Below are 23,539 nucleotides of genomic sequence, written 5' to 3'. Positions count from 1 at the left end.
GTCTCTGAATAAATGTAGGCCAGGGAGGGGATGCCCTGTTTTCTGAGACAAAAGAGCTCAGAAGATCGGCCAATGGGGTTGTTAGCTCACGAGTTTAAAAAAAAATGTTCCCTTACCCCCAATCCGGAGGAACCCTGCCTAGTTCAATGAGCCACTCAGGTGGCTAGTCAGATTCAGAAAGGGCTGTGATGGTTTTCTAGTTATTTTCTTGGAATTGGTTACTGCCTTTCTTTCTATAACTTTTTCTGCCCTTACTCAGAAGAATGACAAAGGACAGGCCATTGTGTGTGGGGCGGGCAGGAAGACCGATGTTTTGACCAGAATCAGATCCCTAGTCTACCACACAGGAGTGGGGCAAAACCAGCTTTCACTTACCTGTCTTCGTTGAGATGAGAGAGGCTAAAGGACATGGACTTTACTTGTTAATAAATGGTTAGCAAAACCCTTTCTCCTTCTCTGTGAACACATTTGACCTTGGGTTATCTTTCAAGTTCTGTTTTCCTGGAAACCTACTGAAGGCGGAGCATCAGGTGTGTTACCAGGCAACCCCGCTTATGGTAAAAAGTGCCCCGATTGGTGAAATGACTCTGGCCTTGGACTTCAGCAAATGACAATACTTACCTGGTGGGAAGCTTAGGGCTAAATATGGTGACTCTTCTAACTAGGCGCATTCCTTGCTGAGATACTGGACGCTATGCCCATTGGACAGTTACGAGAGATAAAGAGACACTATTGACATCGTCTCTTAGGTGTGGGCAGGCCTACACAGACTAGAGCCTGGACCACTTTGAGGACTCCCACTGAAGAAACAAGCCCACTGCTGCCCTGCCTGCAAGCTATGTTTCCTTTACTGTATCCTTCCCAGTCAATGCTGCTAGGTTGTGACCTATTCTCATCATGTGTGTTTGACTCTTTAGCCAAACTCAAGACCACTACTGGTGGCCGAAGAGTGGCACTGCAACCCCCAGCCACCACTTCCAGAAATGGTTTTTCAGTGAAAAGCGGTTAGGCAGGTGAGGATGTTCAGGTCCTAGGTATCACGTTTTACCTCAGCTGAGAATAAGAATGGGGGATCTAGCTCTGGATGCAGTGCCCACATGAAATGGTTCTAGAAGTCCGTCTTGGCATCTGAGGGGCCACATCTGATAAAGGGGAAGAGGGGGGAGAAAGCGCCTAAGGCAGGCTCACTGGGAACTTGGGAACTTGACTTGGCCAAGCACAAAGGCAGGGCCTGGGAACAGGTGATGCCAGACTTCAAGACCCACAGTTATCACACTCGACCTCACTGACTTTCCTACCTCCGTCTTGCTATTTCTTTCCATTCGAACACATATGTAGCTGCTTCTATCTTTACTGTTATTTACAGGGAACAATAATGAATTTGGGGAGTGGGGAGTTAGAACCAGTACTGAAAAGTGATACCACGGCAGCTACAGCCAGCGTGAGAGCAGCTCATCCCTGCATTAGCATCTATACGTTGTCCAAATAGAGCAGCCTCAGTGACAGGACATGGAAGGATGGCCACATGTGACAAAGGACAGCTGGGAGTGTCCTTGAAACTAGCAGTTCTGATCGCAAAACCGGATTCAGTATCATTCTCCCCAGCTGTAGAAATCTCAGATTTTACATGTAAATAAAAAAGTGCAGCTTTGTAGGGGATTTTAATCGTGACTGTCTTCTCTCCTTTTCCCACACCACCAAGCGAAGCCACGGGGCTCCTCGCCACTGGGGTGTGGATTTTACCCCGGGGCGGCAGGGGGCGCCCCGCAGGGGCTCTAGGGAGGAGACAGTAGAGCACAGGCTGCTTAGGGGAAATGTAGCACTTCGCCTTTGGCCAACGACTTGTTTGGCTTGCCTCTGGCCTCTGAGAACTCTTGATATACGGATATACATTTGTGCCTTGCTGAAGTGGCTACTTTTAAAGTATTTAATCTGTATGGAAGGTCACTCCTCTAAAAGGAGGAGGAAGGACTTCCCTGGCGGCACAGTGGTTAAGAATCCGCCTGCCAATGCAGGGGACACGGGTTCAAGCCCTGGTCCGGGAAGATCCCACATGCCGCGGAGCAACTAAGCCCGTGCGCCACAGCTACCGAGCCTGCGCTCTAGAGCCCGCGAGCCACAACTACTGAGCCCACGTGCTGCAACTACTGAAGCCCGTGCGCCTAGAGCCCGTGCTCCGCAACAAGAGGAGCCACCGCAATGAGAAGCCCGCGCACCGCAACGAAAGAGTAGCCCCCGCTCGCCGCAACTAGCGAAAGCCCGTGCGTAGCAACGAAGACCCAACACAGCCAAAAATAAAGTAATTTTTAAAAAGTCCAACAAGGCGGAGAATCCTTTCATGCGACAGCTATATAAAGAAATAGAGTGAGGGTCAACAACTAAGGTTTCGAGTTTGGCGAAATCCCCACCTGTAGAATTTTCTGGGCGTTTCAGTTCATAGTACATGGCATTTGGAAACTAGCAGATACCACTGGAGATGCCAGCTAGCTTCTCTGCATCCTTTACACATTCCAAGACGTTTCAAAAATCCTCCTCCCAAAGACCCTTGAACTGAGTTCTCCACTTGGTGTATACTCACCTCGTGACGAAACACAAACCCAGAAATGCCAGCCACGAGTTCAGCCAGGAACACCAGAGACAGAAACATGGCATACTGCAAAGCAAGTGGACAAGGACACAGTCAGATATGGCGGGGGGAGAACAGTGCTTCTTTGGGCTAGGTCCTTTCTTGTCAGGGGGAATTAGACAAGTTGTCATATTCCCTAGAAGGAAAAGGGGGACAATCCTCTTCTCCAGATGTTCCCTCGCGAGCCTCCATATAAGCGTGTGTCTGTTTAATGTGCATAAGCATTTGGGGGCACACGGGCTGAGGACAGCGCGTCCAGGGACCGGCAACGTGCCTGTCAGCTCAACCAAGAGAAATCTGGAAGGGCTTTTTACAACTAAGTATCCACTATTCTTAATGTTAGGCTCCTCGAGGTAGAAAGTACTCTGGAGGGCACAGGACACAGTTCCACCCTTTCTGTGAGTCCTTTAGACCACTTTCCTCACCAGGGTCACCTGGCGTCTGCAAGCTGGGACCACTCCCTCCCGCCCAACCCTCGCAGCTCATTCACATTTTAAACTGTTCCGATTGCCAGAAAGGCTCCTTCCGCTTGGCCACAGTCTGCCTACTTGTAAATTCCACTTACTGGTGTTGGATCTGCTTTCAGGAGACGCCAGAACCAGTGTGACCTCTCTTCCACGCCACGGCCCTTCGTCTGTGTGAATACAGCCATGGAGGGACCGGCTGCTTCTCTCAGTTCGGGCAAGCCCTCCTGTTTCCTTAAGCACATCTCCTATGAAGTGGCTTCAAACCCCCTTCCTTTGGAGTTGTATCCCTCCCATTCTGACAGAGCGGCCCAGATGTGCACAGGCCCACGTGATACCCTTCCTCAAGACGGCCTGAATGCGGCGGCACCCGCAGCAGTGGGTCGCTTACCTCTCTTGTTCTGCCTGCGGAGTTGATAGCCTTTTGAAAAGCAAATCAGCTCCGCTGCTGACCCACAATGTTCGCAAGCATCTAAAACCCCCAGTGCCTCTCCTACGAGGCATATGTCTTAGAATCTGCTTCTTCTCATCTCAAAATGAAATACAACGCTCCTGAATGTTGCGAATGGCCTTTGGTGACGCCCTAGAATTTGACTGCACTGCACGTGGCCATACTGCTTACTTGTAAAGTGTACGTATGTCTTGTAAAGTATATATGTGTGCGTGGGATCATAAATTATTTTTCTCAGCCAGGGGCACATATATTCAAAGGAGGAAATACTGCCTTAAAATGCTGGTTTCGTTCAAAATATTAATAAAAGTCTCTCCGCACGCTGAAAGCACAGACACTGAAGTATCAAACACACAGTTATGAATAGAAGGCTCCATGTACACGACTTCTCTCTCTCAGCTTGGTACAAAATGCAATTAGAAGCACAATTTACTCTAGGGAGACTCTCACCGCAGGCCTAGACTCCACCAGAAAGTCCTGTGAGAAAGTAATCATCAGGACGCAGGTGGGAGAAAGAACTTTGGACTCTGCGGTGTAGCTCTTAGGAGAGGGGCCGCGGTTCTGGGCCTCCATAAAGTGAAAAGAGTTATTTTCAATTGTTTTGCAATTAATGAGGTTAAATGAGGACTGCAAAACTTTAGAGGGACAGCTAATCAAGTGACTTCTGCTCTGTTCAGCTAGATCAGCAGTTTCACGTCCCTAGGAGGTTCTCTGCTTCTGGAAGCTTCCAGAGGAGAGCTGCTCCTCCTTCAGAAGGCCTGCTGGGGAGAGCCTGTATTAAATCCAGGTGGCAGGGCTCGAGTTTTCTCCAAATGAAAATACTGGAGTAGAAATAGTCCTGGCTTTCGAAAGACACCTATCTGGTTTCCCGTCCCAGCTCTCTGCACATCAGTTGTGTGAACTTGGACAAGGTATTTCACCTCCAAGTCTTTATCGCGTAACATGAAAACACAACCTGAATTTTATGGCGGTTGTGAGGAATAAATAAAATGGAGCGTGCACACAGGACAACATCGAGCGGGTGAAAGGAACTAAATGATAGCTTTTAGAAGACCAAAACCAACACCAAGCCCCCCAAACTTCTCTACTCGCCAAAAGGGTCACTTGCTCGTCAGGAGAAAACGGCAGCATGGAACGAGACCTTCAGAAGAAGCCAGAGATGGCTGCTCCATTGTTGCGCGCCCACTCCTGCCTGCTTCGGTCATAGTCTTTGGGCCGGAAGAAACCTTGGTGGGTTAATCCAATACTGTTCTTTCATAAATGGGGACAAAGGCCCAAAGAGGTTACATCCTTGCCCCTCAAGACTTAAGCCACTTAGCATCAGGGTCAGTCAGGTCTCCAGGTCTCCTCCCCTCTTGTTTGGACAGATGGCTTTTTAGCAGTTTGTTTTCCATGCCTCTGGAGTTAATTCTTCCCTTGCTACTCACTGTACTGAAGAAGAGGGTCTCAGCACCGGCTGTGCAATAGCACCCCTGGAGAGCTTTCAGAAAATGTGGAGCCAGATCCTGACTGTCACAGCGTCTGGTTCCACTGGCTGGCGGTTGGCCTCTGGCAGAGGTGTTTTTAAAAAGCCCAGGTGACTCAGGCACAGATCAAAGTTGAAAACTACAGCACTAGACCAAAAGGAAACACTAGCGCCTGTAAGAGGTACTAGAAGGTAGACTCACAGCGCTAATGGAGGTGACAGCAGCAGAAGTGCCTCCATATGGTCTCACTACGGCTTTTCCACCAACCTGGAAGGATTAGCTGTGGCCAGGCTATCAGCTTCCCACACGGTCTTCAGGACAGAAAATGGCCAAATCAAGCACGACCTCCATCAGGTTGCCAACAAAGAGACTGACCAGTGCCCATTTGGAAGGTGCTTCCTTTGGAGTGAATCACCCTCACACCCGTATCTGTCACTAGACGGTGTCGTGGGTTACTGCAATCTAGGGCTAAACAAGAAAGGACGGGCCACCCAGCACCGAGGGAATCTCTACTCTCCCCTTTCAGAGAAAGAAATCCTTTTAAACAAAATTTTCTTTTGAGGAGAGGCTCTTGCTGCCTTTTATCTGGGAAAGCCTTCCACATAAACTCTTATTAATGAAAAGCACGGGCAAGAGACTAGAGAATTAGGCAACTGGTCTACCAGAAAGTTAAGACTTGCAGCAGCAGCCTTTCAACAGCCTATCCTTACCCTTTGGGAAACATCACTGCTGTGTCTGTTGAGTGGGGAAGCTCTGGCTTAGCTCAACCCCCACTGCACGGAGCCAGGCTGTGCAGGCGTAGAGGAGAGCGTGCCCGCGCATCCCAGCACAGCCCAGCTCAAGGAGGCAGAAAAGTATTTCTCCACTGGGAACTTGGAAATGAAAGGCTGCTCATGTTCGGGGTGCTGCCTCACCCACCAAGGCTGCACATCACATGCTTGAAGAGATTTCTAAGACAGAATTCAAAACTGGAACAGGGCATCTTGCCACGAGGCTATAAATGGCTTATTAGAACCGCTGGCCACTGCTTTGTCATCATCTACCTTGAGGGACCAGGACGGGATTTTTTTGTGTGTCAGGCTGTATCTGGGGTTGTTTCTCCCTCTAGGGGATTAAAGGGTGGGTTAGGTAAAAGCCTGCACTAAAATTAGAGTCAATGACTATTAAGGACTCGTCTGTGGCTTCAAGAAGGGCCACTTTGCTTTCACGTGATTTATATTTTTTGCAAAACAGAATCAGAAAGAAGTATTATATTGTGACCTACTCACCAGTTTCAGCATCCATGGGCTACCACGGCATGTGGCAAAGCATCCAAACAGGCCAAACACGACAATAGTGGTGCCAGTTCCGATGAGCACATAGGGAGCATTTGTGGAGTTCTCGGCAATAAGGGAAATATAGGTGCCCAGAGTGAGTTTGCCCCAGACTCCAACGGCCAGCAGGATCACCCCAGTGATCTGAAAAAAAGCAGGAGAAGTGTGAGACTGCTGCTGAGAGGTGAGAATTAACACAGAGCAATGTGGCTGGAATCTGAAGACTCCAGTTTCCGGGAGCAAGCAGGCACTTGCTGTAGGATTTCCTGAAGCAGTGGGAGAGGCCAGAGCCCATGATCTAAAGCCACCACACAGTAAAGACACTTTGATTTTGGACAACTAGATCTGTCCCTTACACAATCCCATACGCAGGTACCATATCAACTGTAAGTCAAGCCAACACTAAATAACTTTAAAAGAAAAAAGCTGCTGAAAAAGTACACCCTAGGGGGCTTCCCTGGTGGCACAGTGGTTGAGAGTCTGCCTGCCGATGCAGGGGACACGGGTTCGTGCCCCGGTCCGGGAAGATCCCACATGCCTCAAAGTGGCTGAGCCTGCGCGTCTGGAGCCTGTGCTCCGCAACGGGAGAGGCCACAACAGTGAGAGGCCCACGTACAGCAAAAAAAAAAAAAAAAAAAAAAAAAAAGTACACCCTAGGGACTTGCCTGGTGGCGCAGTGGTTAAGAATCCTCCTACCAATGCAGGGGACACGGGTTCGAGCCCTGGTCCGGGAAGATCCCACATGCCGCGAAGCAACTAAGCCCGTGCGCCACAACTACTGAGCTTGCGTGCCACAACTACTGAAGCCCGCACGCCTAGAGCCCGTGCGCCACAAGAGAAGCCACCACAATGAGAAGCCCGCACACCGCAACGAAGAGTAGCCCCCGTTCGCGGCAACTAGAGAAAGCCTGCGCGCGGCAACAAAGACCCAACGCAGCCATAAATTAATTAATCAATTAATTCAATCAATCAATCCTAATACAGGTCTGAGAGCCTTCCCAGATCTGGTCTGGGAGCTGCTGCTCAACGCAGGGCTGGGCGTGACTCCAGTAGGAATGTCAGCCGCCCTCTTCAATGGCATGTGTGTATGTGGAATATTTTAAAGACATCCTACGTGATGTTCTCAAGAACAAGGTGATCTTCTTTAACTGTCACGACGAAAATCTCTACAAAAGCAAAATACTGAAACTATATTTGAATCCCTATTGATGTGCTGCCTTACTTACAATATTTTATTCACTATAAAACAACAGAATCTGAATAGTGCCTGGAATTAGCTGTACTACAATTTGTCAAGTCGCGCTGATTGGCCCGAAGGAAATCCCCACAGTGTGTCTGCACCATAGAGCCTTGCATCACTCGGGCCCTTACTTCAGGGCATAGACTTGGGGCTGCGTGCCATGCCTGACGCTCCATCCCCTGCAGGCCACACACCCCAGGAGCCTTAGCTGCTGAAGCCAGTGGCCGACTTTGTGTCTCTAGCTCCCCAGCCCGTCTCTCTCCCTCAGTTTACCAACAGCTGAGCAGCTCATTCGAACTGACATCCCTCCAGCTGCCACCACTTCTGACATCTTATGAGGCTCAAAAAACGCTCGGATGTCCAAGGAAGCCCTTCCCCAGTTTCTCCCACCCTATCCCCCGATGCCCCACACCAAATGCCTCAGCTCCCTGTGCAGCCTGCCCATTCAAGTGAGGAGGCAAATAAAAAAGACTGACAGAAGAAAGGATAAAGATGTGGTTATATGTACACAATGGAATATTACTCAGCCATAAAAAGAATGAAATAATGCCATTTGCAGCAACGTGGATGGACCTGGAGATTATCATACTAAGTGAAGTAAGTCAGACAGAGGAAGACAAATGTCATATGATATCGCTTACATGTGGAGTCTAGAGATGATACAAATGAACTTATTTACAAAACAGACACAGACTGACAGATATAGAAAGCAAACTTATGATACCAAAGGGGAAAATGGGGGATAAATTAGGAGTTTGGGATTAACAGATACATACCACTATATATAAAATAAACAACAAGGACCTACTGTATAACACAGGGAACTATATTCAATTATCTTGTAATAACCAATAATGGAAGAGAATGTAAGAAAATGATTATTTATATATATGTAAACAAAAAAAAAGTGAGGAGGCAGGATGAGAAACTGGTGAAAACCTGTATGACACAAATCAATACCCGCCTCTCCAAGGTTTCCCCTGTCAGTCAGCAAACACACTGTTCCTTAATGTCCGTACGTGAACACATACCACTGCAAGAGGAAGCAAATGGCTGGGTCAGTGGGGATGCCTAGGAGCTTCTCTCTGTACAATTCCTTCTGCAGTTTGGAGCCATCAGGCTCCACCATCAGATTGTTTCTCTGTGCAGGAAAAAGAACAGACCCTCCACCCTTCCCCATATCAGCCGAGAGTGGGCTCCACCGGTTTGGGGGATGGGATCAGTGGAAGCAACAAGAGCTTCGTGAAACTCCCCTACCCCCATCCCGATAGCCTCCCTACTTTGTAGAACCATCACCATGAAAGACAGAATTAAAAGCTTTAATGTAGAAAAAGGTCGAGGAACTTGTGCTACTTTTATAAGGCAAAGGTGAAGGAATGTGATGCAGTCTTGAGGAGAAAGTGTTTGACACTAATATTTGGGAGAAAGTGGCCCAGTGGAGGTCTACCGCCTTTGAAAAGTCAAAATGGGCACGGCCTTAGTGAGTTAGGAAAACCAAGAATGCGTTTGTTGCCAAGAGTTCCAAGTCCTGTACTGACACCTGGTGGTTGCTAAAGAAAGTACCTTCCTTGAACACCTCGGCCATACTCCTCCAAATGGAAACAAAATGCTTTTCCTCCACTAAAATCGAAATTTAAGATTCAACTCTCTACTCATTAGGGGTAAGAATGCAGTGAACATTAGGTAGAAAGGACAGCGCTTGAGCTATCTTATTACTCAACACTTTAGCACAGTGCCGGGCACAGAGTAAAGGCTTAATATTCATTGACAAATACATTTCATTCCTCTGGGTCTTAGACCTCTATTTTATAAAACAGGGTCTTTCACATGCCAAATACTAACAAAACTTCTCCATCAGGTAAATACTGAGAGGTAACTTAACATGAAACCAAAGAGAATCTTTCTCCCCTACTTCCCTCTCTGGCATTAACTGCCTAAAGGTGTAAATATTACAATGTAAGTGTACTGAACAAAACCAAAAAATTTAGTTAAACTACTCATTGTTTAGGCCGAATATGTCTCATCCAGACACTTGCGATTTCATATGACTGCCCCCAAAGATTCAGTAACCTTTCAGACATACACTGAGTAGCTGCATTCTATACTCTACTAGTGTCAGTCATTATTGGAACACAATGGCTTTTTTATTTTTTACATCTTTATTGGAGTATAATTGCTTTGCAATGGTGTGTTCGTTTCTGCTTTATAACAAAGTGAATCAGTTATACACATACGTATGTTCCCATATCTCTTCCCTCTTGCGTCTCCCTCCCTCCCACCCTCCCTATCCCACCCCTCTAGGTGGTCACAAAGCACCGAGCTGATCTCCCTGGGAACACAATGGCTTTAATGAAAGTGTCTATTACTCACCAAGTATAAGAGTCCGATATTATATTTCTGTCACCAGTGATTTCATGAAGTTCGCTTACGACCCTAACAAAGATTATATGCAGTACGTCGAAGTTAACACAAATCCTGCTTTTAAGGCAAACATTAACGTTTTTATTCCTTTTCTTTCAAAAAATAATTTCTGCAAACGCAGTCATTGCTTTGTGTATAAAACCTCTCCTCATGGAAAGTACAAAGCCTATGATATCAACTTGTTGGAAAGTTCATATAATGTAAATTACACAAATCTTTTTTTTTTTTTTTGCCAAAAGACTGTTTTTGCAGACCTCCCAGGGTGCCTCTTAAAGATTGCCAGTGGGTGCAAACAAACACAACATTGTGGGCACCATATCGCTTGGGGAAAAAGCCACCCAATGTTTTGACCTTGACCAACTCAGACATCCTCTGAGGAACTCCTGCTCTGAATGAGGTAGAGACTGGGATAGACCAGCCTCTCCCAGCACCTGGGTGCCAGGAATCTAAAAACCAGCCAGAGAGGAAAGTCCTTCTCCAATGCAGCCCAGACCCACGTCTTTAGCCTCATCTTCCTCACTGGTCTTTGTCAACTCTGTGTACTTCCAGGAAAACGGAGTCGTCCTCGGTGCACTTCCTGTACTTGACTGCTTCTCAGCCTTTGCTCGTGATGATCCTCTGACCTAGAACCCTTACCCTTCCTATCTCTACCTGTCTGCATCCTAAACTCTTAGGGTACCCTGGACGCCCTCCTCCCAGCCGCCTTAAACAGAACTTACTTGGAAATATGCCATCATCGTGCTGTACCCCATCCCCCTCCCATGCACGTCCAGGACTGTGAGCCCCTCAAAAGCAGGAGCTCCGGGCTTTGTGTACAGTCAACGCCCGGTCCGTGTCTGCCGCATGGATGAAATAAACAGACGACGGAGGAAAAGCTTGGGCCGCGGTGCACCCTGAAGTGAGGAAAGCCATATTTCGTGGTGGTACGGGTGGTGGACTCGGGGTGAGTCTTGGAAGAAATTGCCAGGCAGTTGGAGGAAAAAAACTACAAGCAAAGGGCTGAAGCGCCACAAAACACGATAAACAAGTACTTATTCACATTTTCCCGCTATAATAATGCTTCTCACCAAGGATAAGAAACATACAAAGACAAGCCAAAGACAAAAGTCATTGTGGTCTGCAGGATTTTTTTTCTTGGTTCCTGTTAACACACACAGCAACACTCACCCCTACGTGTGCCTCGATGAGTACCCACAGAGTGCAAAGTAAAGGACAGGTTCTCTTCACCTCTCTCTTCTGCTCTGGGGTGCAATGAATGAGTGGGTTCAGAGCTCGCCAAAGCAATTTTGCGTCTCAGATCTTCAGAGACCTCAAATTCCGAAATCAAGCAGTGTGTCCCCGATTTTGGCTTTCTCATGGAAGTTTTGCTTCCTTCTCGGAAGAACCAATTAGCAAGCAGCCAACAGTGTGGCCAAGGAGGGGACAGATCAGGGCCCGTAGGTAAACCACGCAAGCGGCCTGGTGAAGGCCCTGCCACCTTACAGGCTCCCGCCTCAACCACAAGCCAGGAGGGCAGGCCTGGCGCCCACCAGCAGCAGCCAGGCTAAGTCTCTTGGTCTCTTGAACTCCCAGCATCTCATGGTGGCTTGACATTTTCTGCATGCTTGCAACACAGCTCGAAATATATGGGGTCACTGCTCCTTCCCCTGGGTCCCGACGCACACACTACTTTGTGTGTGCCCTCCAAGAGTGGAGACTCTGTTTCCCCCAGTCCTGTCGAAGTCCTGCATCAAATCCCGCTAGCCTTCAAAGTCTGATTCTCTGGGAATTTCTCCTCCCGTTGCCGGACCCCCAGGTTGGGAAGCCTGATGGGAGTCTCAGAACCTTCACTCCAGTGGGTGCACCTCTGTGGTATAAGTGTTCTCCAGTTTGTGAGTCACCCACCCAGCGGTTATGGGATTTGATTTTACTGTGATTGCACCCCTCCTACCATCTCACTGTGGCTTCTCCTTTGTCTTTGGATGTGGGGTATCTTTTTTGGTGAGTTCCAGTGTCTTCCTTTCGATGACTGTTCAGCAGTTGGTTGTGGTTCCGGTGCTCTCGCAAGAGGCAGTGAGACCACGTCCTTCTACTCCATCTTGAACCAATCTCTTAGTCTAAAGACTTGAAAATGTGTTAATAAACAGCAGCTTATCTGATTGTAGGATAAACCACTGACTCTGTAGCCTTTTTTAAGATTCCACATGTAAGTGATATCATATGATATTTGTCTTTCTCTCTCTGACTTCACTCAGTATGACAATCTCTAGGTCCATCCATGTTGCTGCAAATGGCATTATTTCATTCCTTTTTATAGCTCAGTAATATTCCATTGTATATATGTACCACATCCTCTTTATCCATTCCCCAGAGGCATTTTCTTGAGCCCACAAGAAAATGTGGGAGTGCACTCAGACCACAGACCTTCTGATTAAACTGTAGCCACTCCTCTTGTGCCCATGAAAGGCTGTGCCAGGTTTGGGTCTGACAGAATAAAGCCCACATATATTTTTTTTCTTTAACTACATAATATACTAAATAGGAATCTGTGGCATCATTAGGATAACGTGCAGACGTTCATGTAGAAAGTGGGGCTCATGAGCCATGTATTATGAAACTAAGGGCAAACAAAGATTACAGAAAATCGAATTATAGAAGCACAAGCTATCTAGAAGATGCACTCTTCCCTAAGAAGTTATATGGGATAGAAAACACAGGATCTAAAACCAGCTGAAAGGAACATGCAGAAAAAACTGTAGGCAGGAATCTCAGCTAGACAGCCATTTTAGGTGAAAGCTACAATTCAATTATCCTAGAGGTTTACAGGTTAATTCGCTCTCAGCAACTACACTGAGATATTGAGAAATGTTCTTCCCCCATTCCAGATGATTCTATAACTCGGGGAAAAAATGCCTGACACAGAAACTCTATACACACCATCAATAATTAAAATATTAGCTCGGTGCTTTGTGACAGCCTGGAGGGGTGGGATGGGGAGAGTGGGAGGGAGGGAGACGCAAGAGGGAAGACATACGGGAACATATGTATATGTATAGCTGATTCACTTTGTTATAAAGCAGAAACTAACACACCATTGTAAAGCAATTATACCCCAATAAAGATGTTTAAAAAAAAATACAGGCCCTTGGAAGTTAGATTTTAAGAGGAAAAGTAGCCGACAGACCATGCTTTCAGCTCGTATCTTACAGGAGCGTGTGTGCTGAGGTGACGGCAGGGGAGAGCCAGTCTTTGCAGTGTTCTGACCTGATTTTAGAGACATGGATAAAGCAACCAGAAGGTAGAGAAATCAGCAGCTTCCATAATCTCATGGTCTTCTCTTTAAACTTGAAGAAGTAACAGTGTGAATCTGTCATAGTTACAACTTACGATTTTATTATGAATTGTTTGTGTAAATGCTTAATGTTTTAAAATAGACTAAGAACCAGGATTTATTGGGGTTTTTCAGTGGGCTTGAGAACTCACTCCAGATGAGTGGCAGAAAGGGATTCAGCATATTTAAAAGGCAGGTGAATGGAAGAGCTCTGGGCTGGGGGCTAGAATACCAGCGTTTCAGTTGTAGTTTTGTCATTAATAAGCTGTGTGACTTTGGGCAGGTCACCTAACCTTTCTGGGCTTCAGTTCCCCCTTCAGGAAGATCAGGAGGTGGAAAAACCTGATTTCCAGTGCTTCCTCCAGCAATGACATTCTGATAGAACAAATCTGAATTTCAAACTTGACATGCTTATTCCCTCTGAAATATATTTATAGATGTGCCATTGGGCAAATAAGCACCGGGAAGTTTATTAGGTCCTCCCTGTGACTGACAAACTGTCAGCAGTGGGAATAGGAAAGTCAGCTCATTTCTGGACTCGAGACCACTGTTCTGCCAGCTTTCCAAGGTGACAAGTGGTTGCTGGGAAAGAGAAAGGGGGTCATGCATTGTACTTGTACCCAGACATCTAAAAATACATAAGTTCACTGGCATATCAACAAGCTTTACTTTTTATATGAAGATGACACTGTCATCTTAAGAGCAGTAAGACATATGCTTTGCGCTGTTTCTTTCTAGGCAAGTATGTTAGCCAATTCAACCCCTTTGCTCTGTCATTTTTATGTTGATATGTGCGTGGGTGCATGCATATATGTGCAGAAGAGGACACACATTCCATGGTGGGGAGGTTAGTGGTATCATTAAAAAGATTTAGGGAAGTTGAGAAGAGGAAGAGAGAGTATTGAGATGCTCTTAAATGCTGACTTCTTAAAACTGAGTTTGAGAACCAACAGGAAACCCAAAGACCATCTGGTCCAGGTTCTGTTTTCTGTTGTGTTTGAGGCAAGAAAAAGCCACAGAGGTAACAGGTTCAGAAGGCAGTTGTGGATGTGGGACTGGAGTTCGGGAGCAAGTCTGAGCTGCAGGCGAGGGCTGAGGCCAGAAGTGACAGCAAGGGAGGACCGTGTCTCAGGAAGTGGAAGCACAGAACAGTGGGAAGGATGAGGGCTATAGCTTGAGGCAGGTGGGCACTACAATGCGGGAGGACAATGCTGGAAGACGGGAACCGTGAGGAGACACAGAACAGAGTGGACACATCTGTGAAGGTAGCAGCTAACGGAAGAAGTGGAAGACATGGAAGAAAGATACTTTTTTCTCCTCTAAAGAGAAAACAAAGGGAAACAAAACACCAGCACAGTTCCCTGACCCCAGGTGCGCCCATGAGCAGACATGGCACTCTTTATTTATGTACCCAGTAAAGCCTGCTGAGATTTTGTGTTTAAATATCATTTCATCCTATAGCCAATTCATAGAATTCAAGTTCCAGGAGCTAGGTCATGAGCCTGGTGTGATATGTCACAAATGCTAGGTTCTATTTGGATTTTATCAGTGACCATATAGCCAGGGTCTGAAGTGTAGATTGTCTTACAGATCAGAGATGCTTGTGAAATATGAAAAGGGATTTGAACAGCAACATGAAAAGTCAGGAATTCCAGCTCTGGCTGTGGACTCATCAAAGGCTCTTCCTTCACTTGTGTAGTGAAGCAGCTGATCATTTCATAGGGAATGGCTGCAGGGATGTTGTCAGTCCAGCAAACAACGCTTCCTTCTCCCAGATGTCTTAAATATGCCTCCACCATCTTGAACCAGTCATGTTGCCTTAGTTCTTCATCTGTGAAATGACTGGACTGACCCCAGTGATGTCTACAGGAGTCCTTCCCAGCTAAAGTTTTACATGTTTCTTTGAGTTGCCCAGAGGTCCTCAGAGGGGCCAAGATCAAGCCCAACTGTTAGCTAGGGTGCAGACCACACTGGTCAATAGCTTTTACCAGGGGCCAGTGCTGGCTGGGCTTTGTGCTCAGCCTGGGGGAGTCGAGCTGGGGAGTGGCTCGTGCAGCTGGCTGGCTGGAGACCAAATCATCTCTAATGTCCTAGAGGCCCAGGAAGTGATGGAAATGGATCAATATGGTGACAGTACTTTCTGAATTAAAAACTGGGTCTGAACACTGTAGAGACATCTGAAATAGGCCTATCACAGAAAATCAGGGCTGCGCAGCTGCTAAAATCATAATACAGACCACTTTATCAAAGTGACAGACCACTTAAAAAACTCAACCCCTTCAAATGCAGCCTAAGCGGTTCCACCTTATACTTAATTCCATTATTCAACAAAGGGTCACAGGAAATTTCCAAACATGTTATCAGGGCCTCTGACTATCCCACTAGGAAATGAGAGAGAATGGGCAGCCCTGAGTTAGTTTCACATTTCCTGGATATTATTCTAAAAGATTCTGGACTTTAGGTCTCCTCCCTCTTTTTTTTTTTTTTTTTTGCAGTACGCGGGCCTCTCACTGTTGTGGCCTCTCCCGTTGCGGAGCACAGGCTCCAGACACACAGGCTCAGCGGCCATGGCTCACGGGTCCAGCCGCTCCACGGCATGTGGGATCTTCCCGGACCGGGGCACGAACCCGTGTCCCCTGCATCGGCAGGCGGACTCTCAACCACTGCACCACCAGGGAAGCCCCTAGGTCTCCTCCCTCTTAAACGAATCCCTAAAGAAAGGCCCCAGAATTTAAAAAAAAAAAATCCCTCCATGTTTATTAGCACATTGAGAAACATTCTATATTATATCAGGGAGAAATTTTAAGGGCAGCTTTTCCTGAGCCTCTTGGCATTGCTTTTCATTTGTAAGTATTGTTGAGTTCTCCTTGAAAATGTTTGAAACAGGACTTAGGTTTTGATTTACACTGGTAGAAAGCGTCTTACTCTGACTCCTGGTCTCCAGGAGTGTGTAAAACGAAGAAGTGAGCAAACCAGAGGTTAAGACTGTCTGGATGTAGTTCACACCTCTGGTTTCACTGATGACCCAGATATTTAAATAGATGGCATAAAGGTGAACGCCTATTAGGAACTGGGGCCAGCAAAGCCACTTACAAGGAGATTTATGTACTTAGAAATCAGGATCGGCTGTAGTGGCTAAAGTGAGAGAAGCTCAATGTTTGGGGGATTTCCTCTATGGCACGCCTCTTCCGTGGAACCCCCAAGTTGAGCTCACTCATATTTAAAAGCCACTGGACCAGTTCACACACACAAAGGCGGATGAGTGGCCGGAGCCCCAAGCCTTAGCCTCCCTAACAGGGGCCGACTAACTGAAGGAAGAGCTGTGGGGAGAAACCACTTCCCTTACTTCCATTCCTCAGATGACCTAAGACTGGATCAGCGCTCTGAAAAGATGGATCAAATTCCACGCTAAGGGGCTTCCCTGGTGGCGCAGCGGTTGAGAGTCCGCCTGCCGATGCAGGGGACACGGGTTCGTTCCCCGGTCCGGGAAGATCCCACATGCCGCGGAGCGGCTGGGCCCGTGAGCCATGGCTGCTGAGCCTGCGCGTCCGGAGCCTGTGCTCCGCAACGGGAGAGGCCACAACAGTGAGAGGCCCGCATACCGCAAAAAAAAAAAAAAAAAAAAAAAAAAAAAAATTCCACGCTAATAAGAAAAGATATTTTAAGAGAAGTTCAAGTCAGGGTAAGCTTATAAACAAGAGGTACAACTCTATTACTGATGCATGTTGACAGACAGTCTGTGCTGACCACGCGTTTATCTTGCCCTGTATTGTTAACTGTGTGTCCATCAAGATTTGAAGGGTCTTGTGGGAGGAAATAAGGTCCTTTACTTCCTTTGTCTCCACCAAAGCCTCACCCACATCCTGTGCCTGATTTTCCCAGGCAACGTGTCATTCACACATTCTGTCCTGATGCCCGTTTAAGTAGAATCAGCGCTTGTCTGACTATGAGCCCCAATTTTTAATTTGAAAGCCAGTCACTGTGTCTAGGGTGAGCACCCAGTGGGAGCTCAGTAGACGCACGATGGACCTGAGTGGTGATCGCTTCTTTAAAGCCAGCTCCCTTACAGTGGCCGTGGCCTTGGGAGTTACTGCATGGGAATGAACCTGGATAAACTAGTCCTAACAATGACTCCATAAACATGACCTGGAATGCCAATCTGACAGAGCAGCACATGTCTCTCAGGATTATGTTGTTGAACAGATTTAGCTCTGGGAGTTCCATTATTTTCAAAAGGGAAAATGTTCTTTGCATAATTTCTATATGGGATCATCATCTTCAAAACACCTACATATATACATATACCTTATACATACATGTGTAAAGGAAACAGAAGCTGGAACTCAGACGGTGAAGAAATCCCTGAAAGCCGGTGCTCTGTCTGGCTACGTGTTGATGGGGGATGAGGGGGTGGGGTGTTTGGAGGAACTCATGCCTCTTTGCAGGTGAAACTGGAGCTGATAAGACACCATGCCAGAGGACCTATTATTAAATGAGTAAAAAAATAATCTGTGGAAGAAACGTGCATGCGGTATTCAATAACAAGATTCTTACATGAACAGTGAGGTGGTGTTGTCCTTTCAGTGGTCCTACTTTCTCCTGAGACGATTTATGGGGGGAAAAAACCCACTTCTATTGGCGATTTAATTAACTTTCAACATTCAAATATCTACACTGCACACATATGTGATACTGCCACCAAATAAGACACACAGGGAAACTTCGGAAGTCTAATATTGGCAGGGTATTGTGGGGAAAAACATCAACTTTAGGTAACACATGTTCTTGGCCAAATAAACAAAAACAAAAGTCATCTCAGAAAGGCACAAAGAAGACACTTCGCCATCTCTACCACTATTACCCAGGCTAAGCCGCCATCTCTGTCATCTCTCTCTGCCTCCACCATTGACCCCATGCCCTCTTCTCAACCCAGCAGTCAGGGCGATCTGTTCAAACATATGTCCAATAATAGTACTCCTTTGCTCAAAGCTCTTCCACACATTCCCTCTTTCAGACCAAAGCCAATGTTCTCCCACTGGCCTGCAAGGCCCTACTCGACCTGCATCCCTTGCTAGTTCCTCTCATGGGCCCTCCACTGGCTCCCCTCGTGCTTACCAGGCTCTAGCTTCACAGGCCTCTTCACAGCCCCCCAACCACTCTTGGCCTAGTTTCTGCCTCAGGGACTTTGCACTTGCTCTTCCCTCTGCCCGGACTTCAAAGATCTCTCATTTCTTCAAGTCTCTGCTCCTCCATGGGCCCTTCCCTGATGACCCTCTTTAAAACTTGAACCCTGCCCCTCCAGCATTCCTTACTCCCTCCCTTCCCTGCTTTATTTTCCTCCACTGCACTTATCACCTTCGAACACTATTTAATTTACTTTCCTTTTTTTTTTTTTGTTTTTTGGCTGTAACACGTGGCATGCGGGATCTTAGTTCCCTGACCAGGGATCAAACCCATGTCCCCCTGCAGTGGAAGCACGGAGTCCTAACTGTTGGACTTCCAGGGAAGTCCCTTAATTTACTTTCTTAGTCTGTCTCCCCAAAATGAATGTGAACTCTGCGAGGTGGAGAATTTGGCCTGTTTTACTGATGTAGCCCCAGAGCCAAGACAAATGCCCACTCATAGTAGGTGCTCAGTAAATAGTTGTTAAGTGATTGAGTACCAGATGACAGGCAGGTGAGCAAGGGTGAGCTTCAGAGGCCATGAGATCCATCAGCACCAGCGCTGCACTAAGCAAGCCAAATGGTGGACCTGACTCTTACAAGGCCCAGGCCGTTGCACTGAGATAAAAACCTAGTCTTTGGCCAATTCGCTTCTTATCCAGCACATTGCTTCATAAAGTGTCTGCTTTTGACCACAAGGGGGACTAAATGCGAAAGGATGGAATAGTTCCGTCTAATCCATCACCACTAATGGAAACGTAATTCGAAGCTCTAACATCCTGTAACTCCATGAGGTCTATAATTGATGGTTAGGAGTTGAGAGAATGAGCAGTGCTTATACCAGCAAGATTTTTCTTTTAAAAAATGTACCACGGCAGGGGGCGGGGGCAGGGGGCACTTACCATGTGCTAGGCACCGATGCTAAGTGCTTTAATGCTTTGTCTAGCTCTATCCTCCTAATCAGCCTACGAAATTTGCCTGAGGTCATCACCAGTAAGCGGCAGAACAGGTACTCAAGGCCCTAGCCCTCAACCACCGCCTTGGTTTCTGGCATGGATGCAAGCTGGATTCTCAACCCTGAGAAGCTGGCTGCCACAATTAAAAACTAAAATCTGCAGGCATGGTCTCTAATTTATTTCTCTAAAAATGCTATCCATTATCTCTCCCGATTCCAGCAGGAAAATCTATAGAAAGGGACACATGTTCTGCTCCGAGCAACAGCTTGATACTTTAAGAACCAGGAATGAGAATAAATATTCTGATGTATATATTGGGATGGGCCAGAAGTGTTAACTATCACAAATGTCCGACACAAGCCTACAAGAGGACCAATCTGAAGAATCAGTAAAGCCTGACATGCAAACAGAAAACTGTAGCATGTTCTGGGGAAAGTTTAGGCAACTAAGGAACTCTGGGTTTGGCCCTGAGAAGAGGGATGAGAGGCCATGGCTGATATATATGAGGAGAACCCACTCTGAAGCTGCGGAGTCATCTGACTTTCAAAGTAGGTCTGACCCAAAGCAATGGGCTGAGTCACCAGCTGAGGCAGTGGCATCGTATCTGCCTGCCCCACAGCTCAGAAGGGGGATGCAATCAGTCCTTCGCCAACTAAGGGCACAGTCCGGAAACACAGTTAACCGTGTGCGTACGGGCCTGTGATAAACGGCATTTGCTGAGCAGTACTGGGCTCTCTATATGCTTTGTCACGTTTATTCTTCATCTGTTTTGCAGATGAAAAACAGGCTTTGAAAACTGAGGCTTTGAAAGGTTCAGCAACGTGCTCAAAGCCACAAAGCTAATAAACGGTACAGCCCGGAGATAAATTCATCTCTGTCCTACCCCAAGGCCGTTTCCCCACCATCATGATCTCTGCTCCCTGTGGCAGTGTGAGCAAAGTGGGGCAGCTCTTGGAGCTGGGGTCCTCTTTGCCCAATATTACCCAGTCCCTGGCCCTCCCCCCTCTCCCCCGTGTCCCCTACTGGGCACGCTCCAGTGGGTGAATGGGGTCGCACTCCAGAAGATTACTGATACACCACTGGTGTGGAGCTCAGAATGCATTTTCTTTTGGAAACAGTGTTAGACGTGGTGCCTGTGTTTCTAGGCCAGTCCTCAAAGGTCTATATTTAAGCCAGTGATGGGGAAAGTTATAGGGAAACAGACTGTTGTCTAGATACAAGGAAGAACTTTCTAATAGTAGGCGTTGCCTAAAATGAACGTGTGACAACAGAGGGTAAGCAGCTTTCTGGGCATTCCCGCAGGGTCTCTGGAGGCAAGCATGAGGCAGAAGTCCTACGGATGGGAAGCCAGCAGGAAAGGCAGAATTGCCTGAAAAGTCATTCTGAGCCTGACTAGTACCCTGGAAGCCTCGTGCTTTTCCCGGCCAATTATCTCCCTGGATTTTCATACATGAATGAATAGGACCTTCAGCAATGCAGAAACCAGGGCAACCATTTTCCCAGACTCCAAGCAACATTTCCTTTGATCTCCAAAAGGAAATGCTAGGTCACATAATTTTGTCACACGAAGAGCAAGAGAAATACTTGCTCAGTGAAATGACGTCACAATTAAAATGAGCTGTGCTCTTTTTTTTTGCGGTACGCGGGCCTCTCACTGTTGTGGCCTCTCCCGTTGCGGAGCACAGGCTCCTGACGCGCAGGCTCAGCGGCCATGGCTCACGGGTCCAGCCGCTCCGCGGCATGTGGGATCTTCCCAGACCGGGGCACGGACCAACGTCCCCTGCATCGGCAGGCGGACTCTCAACCACTGCGCCACCAGGGAAGCCCGAGCTGTGTTCTTTAAAAGGAGGAAATGGCACTTGAAGGAATGTTTGCTCTATTATTCTAATCCCTCCATTTTCCCCAGGCAAATGCGTACACTCTCCACCATTTCTCAGCTAGACTCAGAAAGGCTGGCTGGCTTTCAGCATCAGTGAACGTGGTTAAAGATAAACGTACAGGGCTTCCCTGGTGGCGCAGTGGTTAAGAATCCGCCTGCCAATGCAGGGGACACGGGTTCGAGCCCTGGTCCGGGAAGATTCCACATGCCGCGGAGCAACGAAGCCCGTGCGCGACAACTACTGAGCCTGCGCTCTAGAGCCCGCGAGCCACAACTACTGAAGCCCGTGCGCCTGGAGGCCGTGCTCCGCAACAAGAGAAGCCACTGCAATGAGAAGCCCATGCACCGCAACAAAGAGTAGCCCCCGCTCGCCGCAACTAGAGAAAGCTCGCGTGCAACAACGAAGACCCAATGCAGCCAAAAGAAGTAAATTAATTAATTTTTTTTTAATGCTTAAAAGGGGCTTCCCTGGTGGCGCAGTGGTTGAGAGTCCGCCTGCCGATGTGGGGGACGCGGGTTCGTGCCCCGGTCCGGGAGGATCCCACGTGCCGCGGAGCGGCTGGGCCCGTGAGCCATGGCCGCTGAGCCTGCGCGTCAGGAGCCTGTGCTCCGCAACGGGAGAGGCCACAACAGTGAGAGGGCCCGCGTACCGCAAAAAAAAAAAAAAAAAAAATCTTAGAAAAAAAACTGTAAAAAAGATAAATTTATAAAAGCTACAGAGGCAACCTTCATATTCTTCACATAGAGACAAAGATTCTTTTGAAAACCTGACATACATTGAAACTAAAAAAAGAGTCTAATAAGGTGCTATTAGTAACGGTATACTGCACCAGAAATCAGTTCTAAAACAAGTACATAGCTCCTCAGAAGAACTGTGCGATTAGGACTTGGTTATGGAGACAAATACAGCTCCACTTTTTACCCCCAGTGTGACACAGCTGTCACAGCTGAGCTCACCCCTGCATGGCGCACGCTGCTTCTATCTGCTCGGCCCCCCTGCCCCATTGCTGTCCAGCCAGGTCCTACGTGCCCTTCAAACACAACTGAATTGCCCTTTCCACCAAGAGGCCTTCCCTGGTGCTCCAAGACAGTAATCATTTCCTTAACGTGCTTAGGATTTGCCACCTATGTCTTATGAATGGCATTTTAGCTCGCACCCTAAGCCTTGTGAACACCTTACTGCATCCCCGGGGACGCCCTCCCGCTGAAGGGGAGGAGCCGTGAGCAGGCTAGCTGGTCAGCCTCACTGTAAATACTATGGACTGTGTAGCATCAGCATATCCTGCTGGCGACCAAGCCACTGGCTCTTGAGGGAGCCCCGTTTCTAGTCCAACCATAGATGAGTCCCTCGTGGGACTCTGTTATTAGCTATATGAATCCCAGGGCATCTAGCGCTTGCTTTTGATGACTAAACACGATCAGAGAGAGTGCTTTGATAGCATGCGCCTCATGGAGGACACATCAACAGGCACCCGATCTTGGCCCCTGAGGTTGCTGAGCGGGCCTGGGATGGGCGACATGGGTGGGGGAGCTTGACAGACTGGAGACACACCAGCAATCAGGTGTGGCACCTGCATTAAAGGCTGTTGTGTTGTTTCCATGTTGTGCTTAGAAACAAATACGACTGCCGTGGGCTCTGGCAAATAAGTTCAGAAAAGTACAACTTGGTCACCAGGCGCCTCCAACGCAGGGGCCACTAATGTAAGTCCCCTCCTTCCCTGACAGTCACCATCTACTTATTTTTAAAAATAGTCTTCCCAGCAAAAAGCAGAAATTCTTCCCCACTGACGACAGCATTGGTGGAAAGTGACTGCAAGGAACGTGAAGGGGCCAGACGAGCCGAGCCCCCCTGTGTTCCACACAAGCTAATGACCAAGAACATGCTTTCCTGGGCACGGGGGAAGCCGCCAGACCTTCTCATATGTTGGCATTCCACGGCAAGAGCCATCGAAGTCCTGGCACACACTGTGAGTGACTGACTTGCTGCCAGGGTAGACCCAGCAGGCACCACGGGTACACTCTGATCTCTGAAATCAACGGCTATCGTTATTCTTGCTAAACTCTTCTTCCAGCTCATTTGGTCTTGGGTTGTTCAACCAGAAAGTATTGCGACCCTGGACTGCGTGGCTGCAGGGAAGAGCCATAGCAGCCACCTGGAGCAAAAGGGGGGTTTCCTGAGGGTCATGGGCACCTTGCAGTGGGCAGCACAAGTAGCTGGCAGCTCCAGGGACAGGTGCCGGGGGGGGCACCC

The 23,539-nt window shown here is 47.7% G+C and overlaps 1 protein-coding gene across 1 annotated transcript in view; it reads right to left on the bottom strand.

Moving 5' to 3' along the window:
• The window catches only part of TSPAN7 (tetraspanin 7), a 136,701-nt gene that overhangs the window by 18,865 nt on the left and 94,297 nt on the right, over nucleotides 1–23,539 (bottom strand). Inside the window, exons 2-3 of the mRNA XM_032620718.1 lie at nucleotides 6,276–6,464; nucleotides 2,579–2,653 (exon numbers count right to left, since the gene is read on the bottom strand). Of these exons, the coding sequence (XP_032476609.1) occupies nucleotides 2,579–2,653; nucleotides 6,276–6,464 (264 nt within the window). The remainder of the gene's footprint in view (nucleotides 1–2,578; nucleotides 2,654–6,275; nucleotides 6,465–23,539) is intronic.

The sequence above is a fragment of the Phocoena sinus genome, chromosome X (assembly GCF_008692025.1).
Source record: "Phocoena sinus isolate mPhoSin1 chromosome X, mPhoSin1.pri, whole genome shotgun sequence".
In the NCBI taxonomy this organism is placed as follows: Eukaryota; Metazoa; Chordata; class Mammalia; order Artiodactyla; family Phocoenidae; genus Phocoena; species Phocoena sinus.
The sequence above is the reverse complement of the archived record's forward strand: the minus strand, read 5'-3'. Positions and strand labels throughout refer to the sequence as shown.